The sequence below is a fragment of the Pseudopipra pipra genome, chromosome 2, assembly GCF_036250125.1.
Source record: "Pseudopipra pipra isolate bDixPip1 chromosome 2, bDixPip1.hap1, whole genome shotgun sequence".
Taxonomy (NCBI): Eukaryota; Metazoa; Chordata; class Aves; order Passeriformes; family Pipridae; genus Pseudopipra; species Pseudopipra pipra.
Window position 1 is genome coordinate 102949607 of NC_087550.1, and position 22012 is coordinate 102971618.

At 44.5% G+C, this 22012-nt stretch overlaps 1 protein-coding gene across 5 annotated transcripts in view; it reads left to right on the top strand.

Moving 5' to 3' along the window:
* NHS (NHS actin remodeling regulator) overlaps positions 1 to 22012 on the top strand; it is a 259593-nt gene that overhangs the window by 189914 nt on the left and 47667 nt on the right. Inside the window, exon 1 of one of the 5 annotated variants that reach the window (XM_064646692.1) lies at positions 17565 to 17814. The exons of 2 other annotated variants lie outside the window; for them this stretch is intronic. In XM_064646692.1, the coding sequence (XP_064502762.1) occupies positions 17565 to 17814 (250 nt within the window). Of the gene's footprint in view, positions 1 to 17564; positions 17815 to 18565; positions 18600 to 18861; positions 18971 to 22012 lie in introns of those variants that run through there. 2 more of the 5 variants (XM_064646693.1, XM_064646694.1) reach the window with 2 other exon arrangements.

The following is a 22012-nucleotide window of genomic DNA, read 5'->3' on the forward strand; positions in this document are numbered from 1 at the left end:
CGGAGCCGCAAGCAGAGCCGCCCTTTCCCTGCCGGGGTCTCCTCGGGGCGCCACGGGAGGAGGAAAGATGAGGATGCTTTCCCCAAACCCCTGCGTAGCTCTGCAGAACTTGCTGTCCTGCTCAGAGTCGCATCTCGTTTTAAGATGCCTCCTCCCTTTCCTTTTTTCCATTTCCACAGCCAAAGAATGCAGTAAAACTTCCACTAATATGTACTTCTTATCAAACCTGATTTACAGAGTGCTCAGGCTTCTCAGTGTTTTTCCTCGTCTTCTGCGAGCTGGCAAACCTACTCGACTATTTAATTTTATTATTTTATTTTTCATCTGAGACTTAGTGGAGAACCCATTAAGTACCCAGAGCACCTCAAGGGCCAGCGAGGGCTGCTGGGCAGGAGCAGGGAGCTTGGGTGCTACTGGGCTTGGCGCCAGCCCTGAGCCTCCTACCCAGGACTGGTGGTCAGTGGTGGGTGTCAGCTCTTCAGCAAGCACCACTCACCCACTCCAGAGAGCTTCATGGGATGGTGAAGAAAGATGAGACTGGTCTTTGTGTAATATCATCTGAAATTCAGCCGGCCTTCAGGGGCACCTGATAGCACTTGTGCTTATTTTTGCTGGGGGTCTCTGTAATTATTTTTTTTTAAATGACAGCACCATTGGTTTAGTGATAAAATCTGCTGTAAACTCTTTCTGATTTGTTTGGTTCTGCTACTGTGGAGAAATAGCTCTATTTGTCTGCTCCTTGCAGAAAAAAAAAATTGCAGACTGGGCAGGATTTTCTTTTTCTTTTTTTTTTTTTTTTTTTCCCAAATGAAACACCAAATTAAATAAATAAATGAATAAGACTCCAGGCAAAATGCAGATTCAGTCAAACTTTTTTTTTGCATCAGATGCATGATCAGTTTAATAAGGGAAATACAAGTAAATGCTTGGAGGGAGGGAGAGAGATGATAGGGGAGAGGGTTAGCGTGGAAGTAGCAGGGTGAGGATTGATGTGTTTAGCTCGGCAGTTAGCTCTTTCAGCACTTTTTTCCATTACTTGAAGGGTCGGTAGGATAGGGTTTAGTTTTGTTGTTAAGCCTCGTTAGTGTCAAATCTATTGATGCCTGGTAAAGATTACGCTAATGTGTAAGCCTTTGGGGGCTGTGTGTGTGCATGCACGTGAGACTGTATTACTAGCAAATGCTGATGGATTGCAGGGGAGGTCAGTAACATGTAATCACTTAACTCTGTGGCCAGGGTTGGCAATTTTAAAACACTGTGGGTGGATGGCACTCAGTGATAAAAACGTCAGGCATCCAAGTGTTAATGACTAAATCCCCACCACACCCACACCCCCCATTTTTAAAGTCCTCCTGGAAATAACGCATGTGCCTTCTGCTCTATTCAGCAGAGCTCTTTTTTTGGCCTGACGCTATTGCTATATAGTGACACCTCCCAGTGGCACTCTGCAACATTTCACTGAAGTCCATACAGAACTTCTCCTTGACAGGTTTATGAGAGTGCTTGCTTTGTGCAAATGAAGCCTTATAAAAATCATCAAGCTTTGTGGGTGCCTTCCTTCACACCATCCCATTCCTCCCTCTCCTGAATATTTGGGTCCTCTATTAAGAATTAAAAGCAAATAAGTACTTTCTAGCTATGCCTTCTACAATTTGGCATCATGATACAAGTTCTCCAAACATAGCGACATCCTGTGGTTCAAGAATGCAATGTCCTGTTCCAGATGATCCTGCTGTTATTAATGGGTTTGTGTTGTGAGAGCAATCTCTCTGGTCTGTTGGTGTAACTGTGTGCACTATCTGCCAGCAACATCCAGGGACTCCACAGACCTGGAATAAACAACTTAAACATGTCTCACTCTCTTAGACCAGGGAAAAAAAGGATTTGGGCAGATTGAGATACAGTCTAATTATGGTAAATGACTAGGTTCCCCCCCCATCAGCAAAGCTACCTCCCCCCATCTCTGTGTTCAGTGGTCTCCATTTACATCAGCTTAAAACTTTCCTCTTTTAGTGGCTGTCACAGAATCACAGAATGGGTCAGGTTGGAAGAAACCACAGTGGGTCATCTGGTGCAACTTCCCTGCTCAAGCAGGGTCATCCTAGAGCACATTGAACAGAATGATGTCCAGACAGTTCTTGAATAGCTCCAGTGAAGGAGACTCCACAACCTCACTGGGTAGTCTATTTCAGTGTGTGGTCGCCTGCACAGTAAAGTTCTTCCACATATTCAGGTGGAATTTACTGTCCATCAATTCATTGAGTTATAGATGTCACTAATTACCATGTGGATGAGTATTTGTATGGTAGTGCACACACTGGAGCATCTCTGCAGATATTACTTGCTAAGTTATTACAAGCCCATTGTGGGTGTGCCCTTAACTAGAAACAGCTTGTGAAGCTGTTTTTGTTTTGTATAATAGAGACTGTTTTCATTCAACTGAGCTCAGTTCTAACTCTTTGTATATGTCAAAAATACATTCTCAGCTAAATAAAGGTTTAAGTATAAAACAATTAAGTTAAAGGGATGCAGACCCTGGGACAGACAAACTTTCCTATTTTCCTTTAGCAGCTCATTTTTGGGTTCAGCAGGAATGGGATAGGTTCAATTCTCCTGGGGAAGTGGAGCTGATATGTAGCAAACACAGCCACATTTTGACAATAGCTCCTCTGGAGTACCTGCTGTTGTGAACTGTCTTCCAGAACAAATAGTGATTTTAGAAATTGTTAACATGGTGCTTCTTCGATAAATCTACTTTTGTTATGGAGTCGACAATCCTCATGGGAAGCTACACAAAGTGGCCAGAAAGAAATACCATGTGCTCATCAAATTCCCCATATTAGAAAAGGCATTTGAAATTTGGTTTGCTCCAAACCAAACAAGAACTGCATCCCAGTTTAACATGACTACCAACCATTTAAGAACGCATCTTTATGTTAATTGGTGGAATTTGATCTGTGGACCATCCCTTAATCATAAGAGATCCCTTACTCCTCCAGTAGTTGTGCAAAAGTCATCCCCACGGCAAAAGTGGTGGGGCCAGTCTGGAGTAAGATATGTGAGAGAGCTATCAGACTTTGATCAATGAAATGAAGAAAGAAGATAGGCACAATATGAAACACAAGTCTGCAGGCCTCTGTCTGGCTTAAGCCAGCAAGTGCAAAGAAATTCAGGCTTGCTGTCCACTAAAGCTCTGGCACAGCCCTTTGACATGAGTGTGTAATGCAGCAAATCTGTTCCTCGTCATCTGATGCTCCACTGAGACCTCTTGCTATGCGTAGCTGAGAGCTCTGAAAGTTCTTGCTTTTGTTGGCCTCTTATGAAGTCCCTCAAAAACACAGTTGATTTGATACTTTACTTGCTGTTGCCAATTATGCTGGTTGTTTTGAGATAGTAGGGATCTAGTAGCAGCTGGTGTAATGGTGGATTTTGTGTTAACGCAGTCAGGGTAGCAGGGCAGCAGTTGTGCTGCCTGTGGAACTCTTGGCAGGGCATGGGCAGGACGAAGCGATGACCACTTTGCTCTGCTGGTGTCCAGGAAGAAGGTAAGTGTGGAAGAAGGTCTCTACAGCCCTCCTTGTGCTGGAGAAGCCCAAGCTGCGGTCCTCTTTCTCCTTGGGGCTTTCGGGCAGTTTCCTCATCCCTTACCCAATGGCCTCTGGAGCTTTCTTAATGCTAGGTGGCAGAATAGGAAGCCAGGTGCCTGTCGTGGTGCTTGTGGCTTGGGGCATCCCAGCCAGTGAGTACTAGATAGCTCTCAGTGTTACCCCCAGCAGATCTGTGCTCACTTTCATAACCAAGCAGTAAATGAGGAATGGAGTCATCTTCTCCCCTGTCAGAAATTTTGTATCTGGTCTTTGGATGCCTCATATAGCCCCTAATTTGGGAAAGCCTTCACTCACTTGAAGCAGGGATGCACAGATTGGCACAAACCTGAGGCTGAAGTGTGGGCAGTAGTGGCATCAGACCTGGGAAGAGGTAGCTGTGGACAGATGTCCCAAGTGCTTGTGCCTATGTTCTTCACCCCTGCAAAGCTTTCAGAAAGGGACATGGTATCCATGTGCATCTCATGGTAAGGCAGAAGCACAAAAGTGGAGGGATGTGCAGTAATCACCCTGGCTTGAGCTGGACTCTGAAACCCAGCTGCAATTTCTCAACAGCACAAGTGCAGATGTCAGACATCGATAAGATGGAGGAAAACAAATGTTTTTGCAAACTGGGAGAAAAGAAGACTCAAAGGAAATGCTTCATTCCCCTTCTTACATGATTACATCCACAAGTAGTCAGGAAGCAATGGTGATTTATGTCTTGAGTGGACAGTAAATCACTGTGAGAGCCCATGCCCTGTCTATGTTATACTCACTGGGAATGGCCTCTGGCCACCAACAACCCAGCTGCCAAAGTTTTCTGTCTCTGCCAGACTCACTGGCAGTTTGGGCTTGGGTGATAAATTTTTGATATGTGATTGTGCTGTAAAGCTGGCTCAGAGAACAAAGTTAGCCAGCCCATGGCTGGAGATGATAGCAGGTCCTGGCCACATAGAGAAGCAAATGTACTGATGCTCAAGATGTGATGTCTAGTGGGCTGGTGGCACCCATGCATGTATGCCTTGCTGAGTTTGGAAAAGTGCTAAAGGAATGAGGGCTTGATATTTTGGGAGGAGATATGCCCAACATTGTAAAGATACCCAGGAACAGACATGCCAACTTTGCTGAGTGTGTTGGGCAGTCTGGAGGCTCTCTCTGTCATGAGGGATTAATGCACTGGATGAAATATAGTGGTCCATGGACCTCTCCAGGGGTATTGTACAGGACAGACTAGAAGACCAATGTGAATCCGGCAGTACAGTGATTCCAGTGCTAGTGCAATCCCTGGGCAAACCCTGTGGGCAGCACTGCCCTTGGGGGAGAGGGAATCCTGCTGCCTGCAGTCCCTGGCTTTGGGCTATGGTGTGCAGGGTATTTCCTGCCAGCTGCCCTCCAGTGAAAGCACAGCCTGTTGGGAGCAGTACCCTGGGTCTGGGAGTGCAGAGCCTGGCTGGAGGGTCCAGGAGAGGTGGGTAAATGGGCACTTTAGCTTAGAAGCTTCTAGGCTTTGAAGGCTGCATGAGGTATCTATAACAGACACTAAAAACACAGCACAGGGTAAGGTACAGGTGTCTAAATCCTTCCTGGCCTCTGGCTGCTACCCTGGGGTCCTATTTTGTGTCAACCAGCCAGCCCTGTAAAGATGTGTAGGATAACCTAGGGCATCTCAAATGGTACCGGATACCTTTGTTGAAGCAACTGAATCCCACCCTAAGTGGTTTGCTCAAGATCATATATAAAGCCTCTGTGATAACTAGGACCCAAGCCCAGACCTCTTCATGGGCTATCCACCATTTTCATCACTGGAATTTACCCTCTCTCAAGAATGAATATATCCACATAGTGGGTTTGGTTGGATTTATTTCATTTTTCTTTTCCTCATTTTTTAATAATTTGACTAGCCAAGGGTCATTAAAGTTTTGCAGTGGATAACAAACACTTCTCCACAGTGTGTGTCGTGTACAGGGAAGGAGTGAAAGTCTTTTCACCTAACCTTATTATGCTTTCTGTATTGTTTCAGCCCTCAATGCTATTATGTCTTCAGTGCTGGGTTTTGGAGGAAAATGCACATACTGTTTTAATATCCGTGTGCCGAGTCTCACCCTAACTGTGTGGGCTGCTTTGGGTTGTTTGTTCTGCTATTCAAGAAAACATTCATGTGAGCCTTCAGTATGAAAATCATATGAGACAGAAAAGGAGGAAGATCCCTGATCGAAATAAAATACATGGGGAGGTGGGGTTTAGGAAAGCAGCCTCATGTGTGACAGAAGACCTGATGGAAGTGACAGTAAGACAGTCCATAAGTTCCTCTGGCATGCAGTGGGTGCAGTAAGGTTTTCAAACCAGCCGTTTAGTGCAGGGCTTTCTGGGGTCTCAAAGATTGCCATGCTGCATATTTAGAGAAATAGCTGACAGTGAGGAGAGCCTGGGATCTCACCTGTTGGTTTGAGAAATCAGTTGGCCACTGAGAGAAGTAAGAAAATTAGAAGTCAGGGATGGATAGAGAGGAATAAACTGAATTTGGAAGCATGAGCTCAACAGTTTGTCATACTACTTTGGATGAGGCTTGTATTGAATAAGAAACCTGGTGAAAACAACTATCTGAAAAAAAGTGAAGCTGCTCAGATTTCTGCTTTATAAGATTCTCCTTTGATTTAATCCCACTCCCCATCCGTTCTGTGAGTGCTGTGTCCGGGCTAATGAGGCCCCCTTCATTCTCCTCATTTGGGCAGCTGTCCGAAACCTCTCCTGTCAAGAAGGACTTTTTCAACCCCAGATTCCTGAGGGACCTAGGGGCAGAGAAATGCAAAGTTCAGAGGAGCAGCAACTACTTGTGAAAGTTAATGAGGGGAAATGAACTCATTTGTGATACTTGTAAACTTGAAACCCAGCTACCCCAGAGGGCTGGGGCATCCAGCTGTTTGTAACACAGATGTACTGATCTAGAAAGAGGTGAGCTGCTGACTCTGGAGAGCCTGACTGTGCGCAAAGCCCTGTTTCTGGTTTAAATGGGATTCCTTTGAAAGAGAGTCCAAGTTAGGATAAAAAAAACTACGTGCCCTTTCCAAACATCCTGTCCCATGGTTTGGATGCTGACAGCATGCTTTGTATCCCAATGGTGCTTTGTACTCTCAGCTTGTGAAGCCTTCTGAGCCTTTAGCCTGGCTTCCTGCTGTGGCTGTCCTTCATGGACCAGCACTGATTTACACTGGTCTAATCCCTTACCTTTGCAACAGGTATGGCAGAGCTAAAATACTAACAAACTGAAAAAGCTTCATAGCCCACTACTCAGTGTCTTGTGCTTCATGTAACTTCATTGCCACATTACATTTCAGCAATTTAAAAAGCAAACATGGAGCAGTCAAAGACATGTATGACTAAACTGTACTGGTTTGCTCCCAGTCTTCCCCTGAGCAGCATCCCCCTCCTAGACCCCTTTCTCTTTGATGCCTAAAAAGCCATCTATGGCTTTAAATAAACTATAACTGGGGACACGACTCTGCTTGGTGTCTGGCCTGCAATGGAAGTAAAGTGTCACTTCTAATTTTGTGTGGGTGCAGAACAAAGATGCCTGTGACCAATCCACTGTACAGTGCACTAGTTTTGTTTGAACAGGGAGCTCTGGTGAGAAGCATATTTCAAAGGGCTGGGGAAGCAGATTTTAAATGCTGTCAAAGAGAAATGATTTTACCTTTTCTAATTCCCATTCATGGTACCTTGTGTTCCTACCTCGTGGGCGCTGTGCAATAACCTTGCACAGTAGATAGAATAAGGCAGCTGGAGCAGCATTGCCAAAGACTGGCTTGGCTTGGCGGGGCTCTGGCACAGGGCCTGTATTAACCCATGTTAAGTCAGCCAGAGTGGCTGCACACAGGGCTGTTTGCAAATGGAGGAAGTGTAGAAACAGGCAAGCAAGTAGGCAGTCAGCAGCACTTCTCATTTACAAACAGCAAAGCCTAACCACATTTGTCTAGCCAACTTCAGTCACTTGTCAATATCAAATGAAAAAGGCACTAGGTCTCTATGAAATAATACTGTCTGTGTAGCTGTTGGCACAATATTTTTTCAAAAAGAGTGCAACAACCAAGAAAGGGCTCTAATAAAATTAGTCCCAGATTTACTATGAATAGCTTAGCCAGGTCTCACACATGCTAGCAGGGAAAAGCTATTTTCCTATCAAATAACAAAGTGGTTGAATAATGAGTTGAGATAAATTGTTGGGATGACTTCCAGTTGTAGACTGTGGTGAGTAAATGAGGTAGGTCATGCCTCCCCGACAGCCTGGGTTTCAGTTTCACATCAGGCAGTTCTGTATTGCTGTATCCGTCTCTTCTGCACCATTTACTTCATATACTGTATGCGCATCCTTCCCTCCCCCCACTTCCACTCTCCCTTGTGCATATTTAATCATAAAATCTCTCTGCCATTCTGGTTCCTTGTATTTGACATGTGCTTTATCCAGGCTTCTGCCCCTGGGAGCTGGTCCTTGATGAAAAGGGACAAAGCAGACCATCAAGCTATCATGCTTCGTACAAGGCATTATTTTTTCCATCTGTCAAAATTAAATGGCACTTGGGATTTTCCCTTGGCCTGTCAATATTTCCACAAAATTCAAGGCTATCTAATGAAACTCAGGGAAAATAGTTGCACAATGACATTCCCTTCCATGTTGTCATGGTGTCACATAGCTCTGTGAAAACATATTTTTTTTGGCTTTTTGAAGATTGATCCACAAAGAGGATTATCATTGCTGCTCACTGCAGCCCTGTCACTGCTGCTGCACACATCTACTTCAGTCACCAGCCTGCCCAAATAGGTTCCTGTCATTCAGACTAAGCATTTTTAGCATCAATTTAAATGTTTGACATATAGAAGGCATTTGGGGTGTCCACAGCCTTGGCCTTGCTGGGCATCTTGCTATTGGCTCTGTCTGGGACAGGATTTCACCACTTCACTCTTTCCAGCTAGAGGTAATCACTGTGGCCTCCCTTTCCTATGAAGGCTGCTTATCTCTAAAATAAATGGTCATTTTTTTTTCAGGACATGAAGGCTCAAGGTTTTCTGCCTTTCCTCCCTTCTCTGAGCTGTTTGTGGCCGACACAGGCAGCACGTGGAATCAGTTCAAATCATTTCTCTCTCCCATTTGATTATGCATACCCCTCTCTTCATTTTCCCACTGCAGCAATGAAGACAGGGATAAAATACAAATGTTCTCCCATCACACTGTCACCAAGGCAAGAACAGACACTGAGTTTTTTAGCTATTTTTTAGCTAAAAGCAGTGGATAGTCAAAGCTTTTAAGAAGAGATGTCGTGTCCCTCGATCAAAGGCGCATGCTCAGGTGCTTTCTTCCTCCCATTTTCAGTCTTACTGAGGGAAAATTTCAGTAGCAGACACAACTTTTAGAGACACGTAGCCAACTGCAATAAGACTGAGAAACACAGGGTCACACATATCCTTTCCAGGCTCATTTCTCCCTACCTTTGCCATGACCATGTCCATCCTTGCTCCACCTGCCACCTCCTTGGCCACTCTCTGCAGCAGAGCCATAAGCTCCAGATGGATGGCTCAGCCCTGCCACCATGTGCTGGTGTTTTTTCTGGTCAGAGAGCAAATGATGGTCTATTCCTTCATAGCTGATGGATGAAGCACATGGATATGGAGGAATAAGTATAGAATTCTCATGATTGTCTTAAATTGCATGTGCGTGGAAAGGAGTGGTTCTCCTGGAGCAGCAGATGGCAAGCCCACTTGGGGATAATACCCATTGGATTCTTGCTTTTGTGGCCACTGCTTATAGAGGTCACTAATCCTGTAGCTTGGCTGCTCCCTGGGGGTCACTAGATGCGTTGTTTTGGATTTTGGAAATCAAGCACAGTATGTACTAAGTGCTCTAACAGGAAATTCATGTGTAGTATCTTAATATGTATTACATCTCAGATTCTTGACAAGACAGGCAAATAGATGATGAATGTAATTTGTCAGTAAAATTCAGCAGATATATCTTCAGGGTTTAACTCAATATCAAAGCAAGAAGGCAGCGCTGAAAGTAAAGCACTGAAAATTACATTCCTCTACTCTTTTCCATCAAGTGATAATTATTAGGTAAGTAATAATGATTTGTACCAATGTAGTCAGTACAGAGTGATAGTTCCCGAGGTTGTTATTTGGGTTTATGGGTAGAGCTTGCTGTAAAGTGCACAATGAATACTATGAGATTATTGCAGTTCTGCCCTGTTTTAATAGGTCAGAATAAGGCAGTTCTTGCTGGATGGTTTGCGGGCTTTTCAGATACCAGTTGTGCTAGGACAATGACATGGTTGCTATTTTAGGCACTGGGTTACTTGAATGTGACTTATATTTCTATTTGCATTACAAAACCTTGCAGCCTTTTCCAGCAGTTATTAGTCTGTATTATAACAATTGTGTCTTGCTGTCTGAAAAGCAAAGTCCTGGCAAGCAGAAATATAGAGTTGCCAGGCTAAAAGCAAAATACATTAAATCAAACATCAATATTTATGACACAGTCAGTAGTTCTTCTGAAATAAACAAGAAGAAAATCTTGTGAAAAAGGATCAGGAAGGATGGAAACACTAATGAGAGACAATAAACATAATATAGTTACAATATAAAGCTCGTGTAACTCAGGGCTCAGTTCTTCTAAGAGCCCCGGCACTGTCACCTGTGGCTAAGCAAAGGCTTCAGACAAATGAAGGGAGTGGTGCACTGTTGGGCAAAAGAAGTGTCAGTGAGAGGATCCTTTTCTGCAATTCTTATTTTACAGCTGGCACCCAAATAGCATAGCAGCTGAGGCACTATTGGATTACGTAGAAATGGATGGAGCCACATATACAAATCTCTTAATTATTGAGTTGAGAGTGAAAGTTACATTATGAATCCAAAATATTTATACTAGTACAATTCTTATTCCTATTTAAAAACATTTTCATTCTGCTTTTGGAGACAAAAGACCAGACAAATATATTGATACTTGTCCAACATATTTTATCATTATAAGACTTGTAAACCACATCCTAATTCTCCCAAAGCATGGGTTGCACACCCTGTCACTCCAGGGCAGCATGGGGGATAGTAAGAATAGTAAACAGTTAAGAAGTTTCTGTGTCACCCAGGGCAGGACCCAAAATTCAGTTCAAGATTTTATTTTTTGGTTCCATGGCAATCCAAGTTCTATTTCGCAGCTTGATGCATTAGTTAATCTAGAAGGAAGAATCTTTATGTCCTGATGAGTAGAAAGTTTTGCTTCCTCTTCTTTGTTTATGAAACTCCAAACCAAACCAGGATCAGTATTGAAGACCAGTGCCACAGTACTGTATTGCACAGTGGGTGACACTGTTCTCACTGGTAGAAAATACAGCTTCATATCCCTCTGAGGAGAGGAAAGTTGCATCTATGTCTCCTGTCCTCCTGGTTAAGCGTTACAGTCACTGCACTGCTGCAGATGTGGGGGAATAGTTTTTCCCAGGTAAGGGTGATGTGGAAAATCCCATCCTTTCTTCAAGCTGTGAGAAAAATAAATGTTCTGAATTGTTATTTTGCACCCTGGTGTCACCTACACTGTGTGGATCTGGCCCGGGTTGGCCAGGAGGGCTGTGGTGGCTGGCGGTAGAGGAAGGTGCAGCCATGCACTCAGCAGGTGGTGTAACTCCATCCCACTTGTTTCTGTAGGAAATGAGGCTAAAAGGTGCTTGTATGGGGTGTGTATGTGGCTGAGCAGCACCCTGTAATCACAATAGGAAGAGCAGAAACCTGTAATAATCTTTACCAGCAAGTACTTTGATAATTGGTAGCTACATACTGCATATTTAGGACCTGCTCTATTATAAACAAGTTGCAAGCAGATGTAGCTCTGGTGGCCTTTACTTGGGACCTGTCCCCTGGTTCCAGTGTGGCTAAGCAGCCTGGGGCAGAGTGGAGAGTCATTTCTCATCAGCCACCCAGGGGCTGTGCATCCAGGTAGCCTGGAGGTACAGAGGAATGGGGCCAGGAAGACTTCTCTCTGAAGTGAGAAAAAAGACACTGGCTGTCATGGTGCTGCTGCCATGGAATTCCCCCATGCTTGGATGGCAGTGTATAGAGGAAGGGTCCACTTTCTCTCTCAGGTGAGCATGTCATAACAGGCTGGAGCAGCCAAACTGGCCTAAGGAGCACCAGGGAATTTTTTTAAATCTTCTGACACAGCTGTGGAAGCTTTTCCAATGTTAGCTCCAAAATTCTTCGTTGCTACAGCTGCAGTGAAACTGTGGACTCCACATCCCTGGAAGCATTCAAGGCCAGACTGGATGGGCCTTTGAGCAACCTGGTGTAGTGGAAGGTGTCCCTGTCCACAGCACGGGTTTGGAACTAGATGATATTTAATGTCCCTTCCAACCCTAACCATTCCATGATTCTCTGAAACAAATACTAAAAGTACGGGAAAATGAGAATGGTCGCCCAAACCAGCCTCGCTGTCCGGTTTGTGTGCTAGGGCCCTGTTTCTGGAAAGGAGGATGTTGGGGGAGAAAAGGAGCAGACACCAAGGACAGAACAGTTCTCCTCAAGGACAACTTGTGACGTTGTCCCCAAGGCTTGCAGCACACCTCACAGCTGCTTCAGCCAAAAGTTACCTCCCAGTGGCAGAGCTCAACCATGATGACAGGCACACTTCAAAACTGGTGGAAGAACAGCACTTGTCTTTTAGCAGACACTCATTAATTCTGGTTTAAGAAATGAGAGTATATGGGGCATATAATTGAAGAAAGAATATGGGGCATATAATTGAAGAAGAAAGACCTGGCTTGTAGCAAGCAGAATTATTGTGCTTCATGAGCTGATGTTATGAAGGAGCCCTGAGTCAATGATATTTCAGCCTTGAAAAAATATTTTTTATGATGTGTGAGAAAGATGCCTGCTATTTGATGCAGCCCTATAAGAAACAGAATCGCAATGAGAAGACAATCAGTCTGATGCTTTCTGGTTTAAATATCATATTCAGTGAGGATCCACTGAGAATGTGGGTCCTTGGCCATATGAAGGCGCCTATGTATGAGGTTGGGTGTGGGAAATGGAAATGGTCTGAGACCTGATAGCAGAATCCAATTCCATTGTGTGGCGACATCCGCTGAGTGCTATCCCCAAAAACCTCAAGATTTTTTTTTTGTTGTATTGCATTGCTTTCTAGTTATTAATTATTTTAATAATACATGACCTGCTTTGTCTCTTAGAAATACAATTTACTTACCTCCCAAATGCCAAGAGGCCTTCCTCTACCCTAGTGTAGTAAGAAGGGAGTTGTGATTCACAAAGCCAAGTGGTTTTCTTGATGGGCAGTGCATATCTGAAGCCTTCAGAATGGCTTTGGCAATCTCACTTCTAGGCATGAGTGTGCTATTAGTTACTCCCATTTGCATTTTTTTTAACTTTACTTTTTGTATTTTCCATTGCTACGAGCATCTGCAATATGTTCTACGTTGCTTGTGATAAAGCAATGCACATTGCACGCGGGTGGCAGCTAGAAAACCAGCCCAGAGTACAGTTACTGCAAATGAAAGGCTTTCGGGATGATATTATTACCTTGAAGTGTGTTTGCTGCCTTTCATTGTCCCTCCCAACTGCTCCAACTCTGATGCTTCCCCTTCTGCCTCCTCCAAAATGTTCAGCCCTGCACATCCAAAATATACTCAATTTTTTGTATCAGAGTATAATTATTTTTTATTGTATAATTATTTTTTAGTGCTCTTTCTCCCCAGTTTGCATCTCCTTTCCTGGTGCCAAGAGCTACTTAAATTTACAACACTGACTTCATAGCCCCAGAGTGTGCAGCACAGCATACACCGGGATGTGCAGTAACAGGCAGGAAAAGCTGGGGTTAAGAGGAACTGGGAAGTGCAAGAGAGGCCCTCCCTTGTCCTGCTTCTGTTTCCAGATTTTGTCAAAGGGCTGCAGTGCCCTTGGTCTGTCTGTCAAGGCCAAAACAGGGACAGACCAGCAATGCAACCCAGCCTTTCAGGCAGGCGAGTAAAAGAAAAAGGGAATACCCATGCTAGGGCTATTCCCTTAAGAGTTTTAAAGCATAAAAGGTGAGTGCTAAAGTCAAAACCAGCCATTACAAGGAGCCTGGAATGAAGACTTCGATGCTGGAATTTGGCGTATGACTGTCATTGAGGTCACTGCCTGCTGAGGACATGAAACCCAGCTGTGGTGAATTAAGTGCAGCAAAAGTGACATGATAAACACGCAAGCTGTATCATGTGCCCAGTGTATGCCTGCCAATTTCAAACTATGACAAATGTATGGCAGGTACATGGGAAGCAATGTACCTTTCTTGTCTTTCCCTTCCAAATTTCTCTTTCCTTCCTCCTTTTTTTCTCCATTTCTCACATTTCATAGAATCATCGTAGAACCAAAAAATGACCTGGGCTGGAAGGGATCTTAAAGGTCATCTAGTTCCAACTCCCATACCATGGGCAGGGACACCTTCCACTACACCACATTGCTCAAAGCCCCATCCAATCTGGCCTTGAACGCTTCCAGAGATGGCACATCCACAGCCTCTCTGGGCAACCTGTTCCAGTACCTCATCACCCTCACAGTAAATAATTTCTAATCTGAACCTGCCCTCTTTCAGTTTAAAGCCATTCCCCCTTGTCTTGTCACTACATGCCCTCAGAAAAAGTCCCTCTCCTGCTTTCTTGTACGTCCCCTTTAGGTACTGGAAGGCTGCTAGAAAGTTTCCCCAGAGCCTTTTCTTTCTTCTCCAGGCTGAACAACCCCAACTCTCTAAGCCTGTTCTCATAGGAGAGGTGCTTCAGCCCCCCGATCTTCTTCATGGCCCTCCTCTGGACCTGCTCCAGCTGCACCTTATGAATAAGAAAGGTAATGCCAGTAAGGATCTCCAGGGTCAGTTGAGCTGTCACCTCTTGTTGCCAAATGGTGGGGTGCTTGGAGCTGCCCCTGCCAAGGATGGCCAGCTCCTCTGAAATGGGTGAAGTAGGCTGGAGCAGCCTGTTTTTAGGATAGGAAGAAAAATAGATGATGAAATAATGGCACTGAGATTTTCTCTCAGAGGAATGCCATGGTATTCTGCTTCCTCCTCTTGTGTCAGGTCAGCAGAACCAGCACTGGGTCTTATTTTCTTCTTTCTTTCCTTGAGAAGGTAAAATAGAGGGGAGAGAGAAATATTCATACTGCTCCTGCTTAAAAGCTAACTTTTATGTGGTCCAAGTCAGCTTTGAAATTGAAACCTCTCTGGGATAACGAAACAGAAGAGGCTGAGTTCCTGTTTAGACTGATATTATTTGGCTGAGGGCTGTCTTTACTCAAGAGTAATTTGGGAAAGTGACAGACAGCCATGACCTTGATTTACTTTGTAATAGTCTGGGTTGCAATGGAAGAGTATTGAAATTTAGATTTTTTTTCAAAAATTTCAGGGACATCATTAAAGAGGAGGACTTTTCATTCTTCCTTTCACTACACTCTGTAATGTTAAAAATAGCAGAGGATATATATATGTGTGACATTCATCTGCTGACTTCTTCATGTCTGTTATCAGACTTCATTGCATTTAAAGACTGGTCAGAGCAGGACAGTAGTCCAGGACTCTCATCTTATCTCTGAAGGATTCTCAAAATGGGAAACACCCATATATATGATAAAATACATTTTTTGAACTGTGCTTGTGGGAGGCATAGTACTAGATTAAAGAAGATAGTGGAAATTCTGAACAAGGTGCATTTGCCAAGGCAATTCATATAATATAGAGCATATTCTGCCCCATTTGCTTTGGAGGTACCCCAAGCTATATGCATATATTAGGGCAATGCTGCTACTTGGTGCTCATTAATTTGAGCATTGATCTTCAGCTCAGTCACCCAAATACTCAAAACAATCTGCAATCACCAAGTAGACTGGTTAGATAATATCAGTATAATAGGAGGGGAAATGATGGGAGAACTGGGCAAGCTTCTCTCTCTTCTGACTAGAAGAATTTCTGCCTCTTTGGGAGTTTTTGGAGCTCTGGATGTAGTTTCAGCCCTAATTTATTTCTGTTGGGTTCTTTCCACCACCCTCCAGTCCCACACTTTGCTTGCCTGTTCTTTCTTACAGGAATGAGTTTGTTTGCTTTCCTGAAAAAAACATCTCACAACCAGGAATGAGAATGGAACTTGTCAGGTCTGGGAGCTGTTATAACCAGCCAGCAGCCTATGAACATTCCTGGCCAATTAAAACAATGCCATTACCTAGGAGAACCAAAGTAAAATGAGGAGGGCATGTTAAAAGGTTTCTTCAAGGGATAAAATCCCTGGCATTTGAGCTTCAATGTGTGGATCCATGACAAGCAGATTTAGGAAAACAGAAACACTAAAAAAATTGTCACATTAACCAAAGAAAACAAAAAAGTAAGGACTTCTTGCAGATTTGTAGACTTGTTCTTTACTCTCTGAAACACTTTCTACCTTTTCAGAAAAGCCAGAGGACACTCTTCCCCTCTCTCAGGGCAAGGGGACCACCACTAGCACAGAGCCAGTCAGCCAGTAAGTTCCCAGTGGAAATTTTACCTGGCTGTCCTAAATGAGAGTGGCACTGATTAAGTTTTTTATTTTTTTTCACCTTAAATTTGTAGGTACTTAATTAAATAGAACATAATCAAATTATTCTGGCAAATTTGGGCAGGGAACTCAAAAATTATGGGGACAGGTGGCAGCAAGTTTGCCTTTTTTCCTTAGGAAGCTGGGTTAAACACTTCATTTGGAAGTGAAATACAGGGATTTATCTGGTGAATTGGCACACTTCTTTTTTGTCTTTTAATCTACTATATGATGTATAATCAGTGTTTCTGCAGAGATGTTATTGATGCTGCTACGTGTATGTAGGATCCCCCTTTGCTAACAACTATGATATCCCTACCACAGCAGTTAGAAAACTGAGGTTTGATTAATGAGTGATGGCAGAGGATGTGCTCTTCTATATTTATCTGAAGGTTCACACTGGTAGAGCTTCAAAGATGGTCCCACACCTCTGTCCACCAGTCATCAGGTGTCCACTCAGTCTTAGGCTCACACCTTCCTGTGCCAGTGACCTGCACCTTCTGCGTGCCCAGAGAGGATGAGTGCAGTCTGGCAGGGCTGTGGAAAAGAAGACCTGAAAGGCTACTTGCTAAAAGATGGAGACTCTAGTGGAAATCCTGTCTTTGATGAGTGTGTAAAGTTGTTCTGTCCCAGATGACGGATGTCAGGCTTTTAACCCTGGCTCATTCAGAAAAGCTTTGGTGTTTGATAAGTATGTGTTACCAGCCCATGTGCAAAACACAGCTCTGAAAAATAAGGGGGAGGGAGTTATGAATAAACCCTGAGGCAGGATTTTTACTGACTTCTTTTGACTTCCCACTGACTCCCTGTCTCTAGCACGGATTTTCTCTGGGACCTGATGCACCAGACCTAATTCAGAGGGCTGATGGGGGTTTCGTGGCTGACTTTTCCAGTCTCCCTCCATGTAAGACATTTCTAGCTTACAAAGAAGTACCGTCACATGACGTGTGTGACATGCCACTACACCTTTTAGAGGAGCTTCCATGAGTTTTGTGAAGCCTTTACAGCCCTGTGTCAGATACTCATCTCTAATCAACACTGCGGCAAGGGTTATACTTGTGTGCAGACTGTGTAGACAAACCACTCTGAGCACATTTGCAAATACAGTTGTATCATAGGATCATGGAATCTTTTAAGTTGTAAAAGACCTCTAAGATTATTGAATCCAAATCATTGACCATTGAATCCTGCCATTGCCAGGTCCACCACTACACTATGTCCCTAGGTGCCACATCCACACGTCTTTTAAATTCCATATCCCATCAGTCCTTTCACTTTTTTCAATATATTGTATGTCTGCGGCATTGCTGGTAGCGAGAGATCCAAAACGCACGTCTGTGTTTATACCATCATGTAGCTCTGTGTCTACATAACAGGTACACGAAGGCATATGTTATACATATGCATGTGCACACAGACTCCTCTCTCCTGCCAGTGCTGTGGCTGCCGCCGCCGCTGCTGGCTGCCGCTGCAAGCATGGGAGCGCGCAGGGAAGGCTGCCGATCCCGAGAGGTGCCGTCCATCCCTCGCCCCAGCGGCCGCGGTCGGGCTCACCCCAGCCACTCTGGTACCCACTGGCTGCCCCGGGGATGGTCAGGCACAGTACAAGCCCCCGCACTATCCCAGGAGAGAAAACGCAGGTAAGGGAAAATAAGGTGGCGGGTGCCCTTGGCAACGCACAGGCCCTGCGCTGCGACTGGCCATGAGCTGCTGGCTCCTGCAGCCACCAGGCAGGGGTGTCTGTAGAAGGCCCCCTTCAGTGATGCTGATAAGGCTGAGGAGAGTGGAGGAGTGCTGGGAAGCGTGTGTGCTGGGTGCTCTCAGCCTGGCTGCTCTGTAGCAGATGGGAGTGCTGGCCGAGGAATTTTGCTGCAGCATCCTTCCCAGCAGTCAGAGGAGGGGAATAAACGGAGTTGAGAGGTGAATAGTGTGTACCAGGGGAGCATTCCAGAGGGACCTGCTTGCTGGTGATGCCGGTGGAGCCTGAGGGGATAGAAACGAGACCGATCTCACCCTGCAGCTGGGTCTCCTGGTCTGCAGCAAGCACAGGGTTATTAAATCCAGATAACACTGAGTAAGAGCATAGTATTTTGTAAGAAGCGACAGTTTTTCAGGAGACAGCATCGCCTGGGTCCTCCAGATGACCTCGTACCAGGTAGTTCTGCTTGGGATCCTTTTTTATTACAGAAGTGGAGTTGGTGTCTGATGATGTCACACTTGGGGGGAGGGAAATAAAAAAAAAAGATAGATTGCAGTCCTAATGCAAGGAGGATGCAGCAGCAAACCACAGAGAGGGTCTTCTCCTCTGAGGAAGATGAGACAAAATGCAGAACTCCTTGGGGGGTCTCTCTCTCCCTCCTGCTTCAAAGAGGAAGACTGTCTGCCTTCTGTAGAGCTGGTTGTGTAATGCATTATACATCGCGAGGTTAGACCTCTTTTGATTTCTTAATGGAAAGGCTATTTTATTTCTCAAGTGGGTGCCAGTGGGGATGCTCTAAGAGTGCACAGAAACTCATCCTCCGTCCCGTACTGACACCGATCTGCACAGTCAACTGCAGACAGAGAACTTGTCCAGGAGGAGTGAGGACCAAATCTGGAGCCAATGCAGGGGGAGAGGAGCAGCCTCAGCTTTTTTAGCAAGTGAATGGGGAGGGGGAGGAGGGTAGTATGAGCAGTGATGTCATTTTTAACTGGTTCCTCGCAGAGCTGGGGAGTGAAGTTAGAGGAAAACCTGCAGTCTCAGAATGGCTCTCAGCCTTGACTGGAGACTCTAAATGACTGAGGGTCCCCACAATGGTAATTAATTTTCTTTCCTATGCAGAACTGTTCTGTTATTTTGGGTCAAGCAGAGGGCATTTCTTTTCTTTCTCTTTCTTTCTCTCTCTCTTTCTCTCTGCTTTGAGGGTTTGACTTTTGCTATTGCCTCTGGTTTGTTAAATACCTTGCAGCTTTTTTGAAGTTTTTCCTGGGTAGTTTGAGAATTTTTCTCTAATGTGGGAATCCATGAGAGTTTAGCATGTAGCATTTCTGCTACTCATCGGGAGGGGAGATGCAGAGGTTGCCAAGCACACAGCATTCTGCATGGGAAATGTACTTTTAAAATCACAGGTGGAAAGAAGGAGACTTGGCTGGCATTTGTTACTATAATGGATGGCATTAATGTTGCTTGTAAGAGGCAGAAAGACTTCTGGTCAACAATATAGCTAGAAATGATTTTTCTTTGGTGACAATTTTTATGCTTTTGATTGCCAGATTTTTATTATGAGCATTTTAGTTCCAGTGGAAGTGAATGGAAAATGTCAACATAAGAGATTCTGGCTATATGAGACAGTATATGTATGTATAGTTCTTCATGGCATGCATTAACCACTTGCGTGCTGCTCCCTCCCCTGCACTTGCCCTGTTGCTGTCTTCCATAGAAATCAGTGGGCTGCCAAACTGCACTGTGGACAGTCAGCACCATAGAGGGTTATTCTGTCTCTGGTTCCTGGAATCAGCAGAAGTAGTCAAGCCATTTTTAGATAAATAAGGTTGTCAAGGGTAAAATGTCTTAGCCAAAATGGCAGACAGTGAAGAGTTTATAGTTTCAAGTATTCAGCTACTGGTATCACTGGTACAGTTTGGGTTTGTGGTTGTGATGCTGCTTGGTGCAAAGGCAGAGGGTGTAATACCAAGAGTCCAATTGGCTATGGAAGGCTCATAACATTTCTCTATGGGCTCCCATTTCCCAGTGGTGAGACTTGCTTGTATTTTCACCCAGGAAAACACTTAAGATAGCTGAAGAAGCCAGACCACAATTTTGCTTACTAGGAACTCGGGATGTGCATGTGATAGCCACAGACCTTCTGGTAGTCTGTCATGACAACTGTGAGCTCAAAAATGGGGGAGCTGGGCTCAAGAATGAAAGAGTCTGAATAGAAATGGAACATTGTGATACCTTCTGAATAAGAAATGTTCCTTCAGGAAGTTCCTGCTGTTGATGAAGGGTTGAGGAATCCATTTCTCCCCTTGAGAAAGCTCTTACTGAAGAATAGCTGGGAGGAACAAGCCCCTCTTTTACTACCTATTGTGAAGATGCTGGCAGCTGTCACAGGGGCCATTTTGAACTCCTCCCCCTGCAACATGCCATGGTGCAGAGGAAGAGTAAATCTGGCAACCTCTTCTGCCAGTCTTCTCAACATTAGCCTTAGTGTTGGAACATGTAACTCAGAGATAAAGGCCAGGCTTTAAAAATGGCATGTTCTTATCACTGTGGTTTTCATCCAGATGTATGCTTGCCTTCTCTGATAGTGCTTATGTGGGAGCAGTGTGCCTGGCAGGTGGAGGGAATGGTTAACAGGCTGTACTGAACTAGTCACCATGGCATATGGAAGCTTTCCATCTCTCTAGTGCCAGGCTGAATCTGCTGCTGTGGATAGGCAACTTTGTTTTCCTGTGATTTTAGCATGGCACCCTTCACCAGCAGGAAATTAATGCATTTTTAGGAGGGCAAAGAAATGTGCATCTGGAGTAAGCAGCAACTCATCCTCCTCTTTTAGGGGCCCAGATATTCCCACTGCCCTACCTGGAGTGAAAACTAGTTCTGGCTTTTGGGCCACGGCACTAGGCTTTTTTGTCTCAGCTCAGTTCATCTGAGGTGAGAAGTTGCAAATTTATGGCACTAGAGATTGAGTCTGATACCCAAAGAAGAGGGGAGCTGCATGTGACTGCAGAGAGCATGCCCACTTCTGCAGCTTTCCCCCTTAGGAGCCAGCTGACTTTGCAGCAGGAAAGGTTAGGAAGACCTCTCCAAGCGCAAAGAGGAACAAAGCACTGGGACAGGCTCCTATGGAGCTTATAGGATGCCCTTCTTATAGGCTTTTTAAAGCCTAATAAGAATAATAAAATTGGGGTGAACTAAAAATGCTTAGTCCACTTTAGAGCAGTGGAATTATGCTTGGCTTTGCATTTTGGCATTTTTAGGACAGGTTCAGTCACATATCAGTCAAAATTCACTATAGGAAGCATCTTCTGTGTCAGGAGATGGCTGCCCAATTTGCTATTAATTTTAGCTGTGTTTCAGAGTTGGAAAAGTCACGGACCAGACAATTCTCTCATGGTTCCTTCCTGCCCTCCATTTCTACTGCAATATTAGTTAGCCCCATTGAGCTCTTACCACCAAAGAGACAAGAACGGTTCAGTGCCTGAGCCCATTCAGCTGTAAAACCGTGTACTGCTAACTGTCAGCAAAAGTGCTACTGATGTGTCAGGGATGGACACGATTGTTAGGGAATGGGAACCAGTGCACAGACATGATTGCAGATGTTGCGGCATCTTTCTGGACTTCAGTGAGCTTCGTGTCTTACCATTAGTTAGTAACTGTGTTTGCTTACACCAGGCTCTGAACAAAACTGCATTTGGTTTGGAGTGGTCTCTTGGAGAGGGCTGGGGCAGTGAACCGTCAGGGAAACAGACTTCACTTGAGTGATGTAGTTGACCACTGCTCACGAGGAAGCACATTTTTCATACTACAACTGTGATACAGTAAGATTTTCAATCTACATTGTAATCCTTCTGTATGTTTTTGCGGTAGAATTTACTTACTGTTTCCACTGTTCTCATCTTTCATGGTCTTCTCAGGGGAGGACAACATACACTCCATGAGAGTGAATTCAAGCTAACAGGTGTGTCAAAGAGGCATTTCATGGTGCATGCAATCGTAATCAAAGTTACAGAAGTAGATAAAGAGGACCGAGGCTGGGTGCCAAAAGCCCCCACAGGAGGCGAGGAAATAATTTTCAAGGGATGAGATCACATCTGTCCTAGGAAAGAATCCTTATCAGGGATGCAGAGAAAGTG